General features: G+C 31.8%; 1 protein-coding gene across 1 annotated transcript; it reads left to right on the forward strand.

Moving 5' to 3' along the window:
* The first annotated feature begins 1,725 nt into the window (after positions 1-1,725).
* Positions 1,726-6,809, forward strand: LOC132600341 (uncharacterized). The gene is made up of 4 exons (XM_060313416.1): positions 1,726-2,102; positions 4,244-4,357; positions 4,463-4,533; positions 6,176-6,809. The coding sequence occupies exons 1-4, from the start codon at positions 1,923-1,925 to the stop codon at positions 6,429-6,431; spliced, it is 621 nt and encodes a 206-aa protein (XP_060169399.1). The 5' UTR covers positions 1,726-1,922; the 3' UTR covers positions 6,432-6,809.
* Positions 6,810-7,017: the final 208 nt, after the last annotated feature.

The raw sequence follows: 7,017 nt of genomic DNA on the forward strand, positions 1-7,017 counted from the left end.
GGGGGAAAAAATTAATGTAATGTATAACGTGGACTGATCCACGTTATACAAAATATATTGTATAACGTGGATCAGTCCACGTTATACAATTTATTTTTATTTTTTTAAATTTTTCGTTGATTGCTTCTGACAACCGAAAAAGTTTTTTGGGGTATAACGTGGATCAGCCCACGTTATACCCGTTTTGGTCTCTAAATTTTGAGGTATCCCCTTTTAGTTTATACCGTGTATTTTTATATTCTTTAGGCTCCGGACTCTATTATTTTGTGTATCTATTGCAGATGGCAAATAAATGAAACAAGAAAGCAAAGAGAGCAAGATATTGAATACTATGTACTATAGAAAACATTATGGATGATTTTAGTCTCCCACAAAAAAGATTTCAAATTTCAATTTTCCAATAAGTTGTTGACTCTTTTTCAATTTAACAATACATTAAAAGCTTCCTTCACTTAAGAATATATTCTTTTGAATTTACGAAAGCTTGGATATGTCTAAGCGTACATGTTTCTTCAGTTCATTCTGACTATTAGATTTAGAGGATGAAATGTCAACCTATAGGATAAATTTTGTTGAAATATTGATATTGAGTTGCAACTAAATCAGTTTTTAATGGGTATATAATACCTTTAGAGAAAATTTAGGGATGAAGTTGGAAAATTTCCAGAGATCTAGAAATAGTATCACTGGCCCTTTTAAAGCAACTTTGAACGTCGTCGTATCACTGACTTAGAGTTAGAGAGGGCCTTTTTAATGCAAAAGTTACGAAAATACGTGCCATTAAGTTAAATTCTGTGAAATTCAACTTTTTCAGTGCATGATATTTAAGATCCAACAATTGACAGATGCACTTTAGCATATTTTATCTTATCCCAAAGTGTAAAATAATACTATCTCTCCAGGAAATTGATGATTGATTTATCATGTCCAAAAAGGATTATTTAATTTAAATTTTTTGATATTGTTATTACTTTAACTATCCAATATTTCAACTTAATTCAATTTAGCTAAAAAAGATTCACTAACCACAACTTACGAGCAACATCAACATAATATAGAATACAAATTATATTCTAGAGGTCCTTTCGGTAAAAAAAAGGTCGTGTACCACATTTCGAAAAAAAAAATATATAAACCGAGAACATACGAGCTCGTGCTAAGAAATTGACTTAAAAAATTACTCAAGTCATGTTAACATATCTAATTACTTTCTATATTTTACAAACCTTCCTTGCTTTTCTTTTCTTTTTCAGTGATGGATTTGCTCCCCAGCTCAATGAATTTTAAGCAACGGATCAAGATTCAGTTCTTCTTTCTTAGTTCAAAGAGAAGAGCAAAAGGGGAAAGCACCAAACATTTCACGTACAAGTTGATGACAGTCTTATAATATCTGTATAAAAGTTAGTTTTAATTTTAAATTAACAGTATCTTATTGAGAAAAAAAAAATCTTAAATTTAGTCATTGAACAACTATATGTTGTGAGAAAATTTTAAATCGCATTATTCTAAAATTGTTTTGGCTTTACTCAAATGCGAAGCATATTTCTATAAAGGATCTTGGTCATTTTAACTAGTATTAAAATATAAAAAGTGGAAATATTAACTGTCTCATACTTGGAATTTTGATTATAGTCCTTTTAGTTTTTATTCCATTAGTCACATCACATGCCTAAAAGTAGTTAAAAATCTAGCATGAAATATATGCAGTAACAGTTGGTTACCCACCAAAATCACCCCTTTCTCATTTCACTTTCTTTATCTCACTGTTAAAATCTATTTTTAGCAATTTCACACACACACAAACACACAACTTTTTACAGAGATAGATTAGATGATATCAATGAACAATTGAGAAAAGAACAACAAAGATAAGGATTTTATCATATCAATACCAAGAAAATTTTGTGCTGACCAAATTAAATATGGCTACTGAGACCAAATCTAATGTAGTGAAAGTGAAACCTAGTAGTAATAATCAAGTTGGTTCATCTTCAAAACCTAAATTTGATTCATCTGTTATCAAGAAAAGGGTTATTCAGATCTCATCAAAGCAATCTGGTGATTCAAAGGGTAAATCTGCCATTACTATCTCTAAAACTGAGGTACTTATCTGCAAAAGATTCTTGCTTTTTGATCATTTTGATCCATTTGAGATCCATTTAGTTCTAATATTGGTAAATAATTTATCTGTTGGTAAAAGATTGAGGTAAAAGATCATCTTTTTATTGAGGTAAAAGATCATCTTTTTATCCTCAAATTGTGATATTCTTGAAAAATTGAGGTAAAATGATCATCTTTTTATGCTCAAATTGTGATATTCTTGAAAAATTGAGGTAAAATGATCATCTTTTTATGCTCAATTTTGATATTCTTGAAAATTTGAGGTCAAAGATCATCCTTTTATACTCAAATTTTGATATTCTTTAAAATTTGAGGTACCAATCTGCAAAAGATCCTTGCTTTTTGATAAATTTTGTTCTATTTGAGATCCATTTGTTCTAATATTGGTAAGTAATTTATCTGTTAGTAAAAGATTGAGGTAAAAGATCATAGTTTCATGCTCAAATTTTAATATTCTTGAAAATTCAGGTACCCATCTGCAACAGATCATTGCTTTTTGATAAGTTCTGTTCTATTTGAGATCCATTTAGTTCTAATATTAGTAAATAATCTGTCTGTCAGTAAAAGATTGAGGTAAATGATCATCTTTTTATGCTCAAATTCAGATATTCTTGAAAATTTGAGGTCAAAGATCATCCTTTTATACTCAGATTTTGATATTCTCAAAAAATTGAGGTACCCATCTGCAAAAGATCATTGCTTTTTGATAAATTTTGTTCTATTTGAGATCCATTTGTTCTAATATTGGTAAATAATTTATCTGTTTGTAAAAGATTGAGGTAAAAGATCATCTTTTTATGCTCAATTTTGATATTCTTGAAAATTTGAGGTCAAAGATCATCCTTTTATACTCAAATTTTGATATTCTTGAAAAGTTGAGGTACCCATCTGCAAAAGATCCTTGCTTTTTGATAAATTTTGTTCTATTTGAGATCCATTTAGTTCTAATATTGGTCAATATTTATAAAAGATTGAGGAAACATCTGTAGAAAGATCATCCTTTTATGCTTCATAATTTGATATTCTTGAAAATTTGAAGTAAAGATCATTCTTTTATGCTCAAAATTTGATATTCTTGAAAATTGAGGTACCCATCTGCAAAAGATCATTGCTTTTTTCTATATAATCTATTTGAGTTCCATTTAGTTCTAATATTGGTAATAATTTGTGTATATGTAAAACATTGAGGTGACATCTGCAGAAAGATCATGGTTTTATGCTTCATATTTTGATATTCTTGAATATTTGAGGTAAAAGATCATCCTTTTATGCTCAAATTTTGATATTCTTGAAAATTTGAGGTTCCCATCTGCAAAAGATCATTGGTTTATTACTATAAATCAATTACCTACCCATCTTAAACTAGTGTTGATGGTAATATGAATGTTCTGTATAAATTCTTCCTATTCGAGATCCAATTCAATCTAATATTGGTAGATAATTTGTCTATTGGTAAAAGATTGAGGTAACCATCTGCCAAAAGATCATCTTTTTATGGTTCAAAATTTCACATACTTGAAAATTTGAGGTAACATCTGCAAAAAAGATCATTGCTTTTTCTTATGCTTCAACTATCGATATGCTAGAATTCTTTGCTTTCATTACAAGTAGTTAGAAGATTTCCCTTTTGGCCCTCTTTGTTGTCTCTAATACTGAGGTACTCATTTGAAAAGATCATTACTTTTCTTGTTCTTCAGATTTTTTATATTCTGAAATGGTTAAAAAGATTCATCTTTTCCTCTCTTTGTTGTATGGGTTTTTTATTATTTTGATAGGGGTGTGTGAGATTCCTTGTGAGATTCCTTGTTAATTTGTTCTTCATGTTGAATTGATATTATATATTGTGTGAATAGGGTTAAATTAAGATGCATGTCTGACTTAGTAGCAGTATTATGTTAATGAGCCATGAATTTAAGTGGTTTCTTAACACCAATTGTGCTTTAACTGTTAATCGAGAACATAACAGTGAGATACATATCTCAGTCTGTTTCTTTGAGTTTTCTCATTCAACCCTCCTACTCTTACAATTACTTAGTTGTATAGAAATTGATGGCAGAAGCTTATTCTACTTTGATGGTTATGGCCTTGATTAGTTCTTTGAAACCTTATTGTCCTAGTAAAGGTGAAAGGAAAAACAACCTCAAGTTCATCCAAGACCGTCACAAAAACGCAAACCAAAACTAGAGTGAAGAAAGTTTATTCCTTGGCTGGCCAGAAGTTTGATGTTCCTGAAGAGGTAATATACACCTTATTTTCTTTTCATGATCTGTTAATGATTAACTTGAATGGAAATCCGGAATGACTGGTCCACTCTTTTAATACTGTGTACTCTCTATAACAGCGAGAACCATTGAGGTTATTCTATGAATCATTGTCAAAACAGATACCTTCAAGTGAAATGGCTGAGTTCTGGTGAGTTTTCTTGACATTGTCTCTGGATATTTTACTTGTAAAAGGAGCAAAAACTTGTCTAGGGACCTCATATATGTCTATAAGTTATGTAGAAAATGAACTTGTACATAAATAATTGGGCATACTAGTTTTGTCAGTATTCCTAGTTAACTTTCTATTTCTAAAGGGATTTCTTAAAAAAGAGACTTACTATTCCTTGGGTGGGGGATGGGGTGGGGGGGAATGGTCAGCTAGGAAAACAGCACTGATAAATTGCATCTGGCTTTATGTACATTATTTTGTGGTGTTACATTTCCCTCTGCAAGAACTATCCTGAGTTTTTGCCCAACACCGTTGAAGATCTTTGCAGTCCTGAATGTGAACTAGGAGTGTGGTTGCTTGTGTCTTCTTTTCTCAATATTGTTGATTCTCTGACAGTTAATGTGGTATCTTGTGTCCTTATGAAAAAAAGAAATACGGCGATCTTTAAATAAAACGATTAACCATATGGGCAATTATTAAAATTTCTGTTTTGTTTCTTTGTATTTTTGATGTGGAGAAGAGATTCCAGTTTGCATGGACATTGGCTTGATTATACAGGGTTTAAACTCTTTTGCATTGTGATACATTTGTGCCATCAACACCATCTTCTTCTTTTTTTTGGGTAAATTGTTCCATCGACACCATCTTGATGCTCTATTGATAACAGCAACAACATACCCAGTGTTATCCCACAACTCACAAGTAAGGTCTGGGGAGGGTGAGGTGTACGCAGATCTTACCCCTACCTTTGTGGGTAAGAGAGGTTGTTTCAGATAGACCCTCGGCTCAAGAAAAGTGTGATGCTCTATTGATGAATTTTTGATTTATTAAAAAAAAATAAATGAAAGAAAACACTTGTGGTTAACACTAATCTTCACGGGTTTCAAACCATTTGTGGTGGCTTAATAAAGGCAGGTCCTTGTTACCACTTACAAAAAAAATAAAAATAAAGGCAGGTCCTAGGAAAGAAGAAAGCATGGACGGTGTATTCAGATTTTGCGCAACTCTTTAGTAGGATTTTCTTTTTTCTCCTGTTCTGGATTTGTCATAAGATAGAGATCAAGGCTACACGCAAGGGCTTTTAGTTGTTAGGATTTAATTTCATAGGTCCAACATATATCTGGTTCATACAATCCTCAAAAAGAAAAATGGAAGTCTTGGCTATGCAAAGTTAAATATCATGCTTGGCCAAAATATTCTTCGCATGCCTCACGAACATTTTCTTGCTTACTTTGCCAAATACGAAATTTGCCTTGTTTTCCGAGGCTTTCATTTCAAATTTAATTCCATTCTAATATCCAAGTACTCACTTTATAATATTGCGTGTTCGACTCCTTTGATCACACGATACTCTGTTGGAATAGAAAGGTTGTTATACCGGATCTTCTATGAGGAATTGCTCAAAGAATATATGTCAAATGCTTCTTGCGCTGTCGGGCAGAATATGATATTTTCTCAAAGATGAGGAAGAATATACATTTCTTATTTTCTTACATGAAGCATCGGTTGTTTAACTGCTTAATCTTAGCACTATATTTAGTGTTCTTTTCGTCTTTTGTTCCTTCCGGTTTTCAAATATAGTTGAAAATGTTGAAGTAAGACTTGAGGCATGTAAATGCAGGTTGATGGAGCATGGTCTATTGTCACCTGAGAGATCAAAGAAGGCGTTCGAGAAAAAGCAGAGAAAACAAAAGCAAATTCGCATGGGGACTCCGATTAAATCTCCTCCTCCGCGGCCATTCATAAGCAAAGCTGAGAGTTCAAAAAAGCAACAGCAAGTGTCAAAGAATGGCGATATAAAGGCGAAGAAACGATTAAAAAGTGATAGCGATGATGATGAAGATGATTTCATTCTGAGCCCAAAGAGAAGAAAATGATAGAAAAATATGCTCTGCATTTGCAAGAATGGTAGACTGAGGATCCATTGTTGATTTTCTTTATAATTGGAAATGAAAAATCAAATAAAGTTTATAGTTGACCAACTTGTACAATGGAACTATAGCTGTTATACAAACACAGTTTACTGTATGATGTAACACTATTTGCTTATTTTCAATGATTAGAAGATAAATACAAAAACCCAGAGTCTTTTCTAGTTTCTCATATTTTTATTTATTCCAACTTGCGACAACATAAGAAAGTGTCCTTTTGGTCAAGTATTGTCTTTACAGTAGATCAGGAAACAAGTGTAATTTTCTGAGATGTAACGCGACAGAATTGTATGATTAATGCATGCATATGGTCTTTCCAGCTTATTTTTTAAATCTTTTTCTTAGCCTTTTTTTTTAAATCATTTTGATGTGTAAGCTAAGGTTGTTGCATGGTGACTTGACACAGCTTGTATTGTATTGGATGTTCATGGGAAGTTGCGACAAGCTTTTTTGGCCAGGTTGAGTACTACCAAAGAGAGGTAAAGTGTTCGCAATAAAGAGGTTCTTCATTTTCATAGTTCAAACTCACGTG

This window comes from Lycium barbarum, chromosome 6 (genome assembly GCF_019175385.1).
Source record: "Lycium barbarum isolate Lr01 chromosome 6, ASM1917538v2, whole genome shotgun sequence".
Lineage (NCBI taxonomy): Eukaryota > Viridiplantae > Streptophyta > Magnoliopsida > Solanales > Solanaceae > Lycium > Lycium barbarum.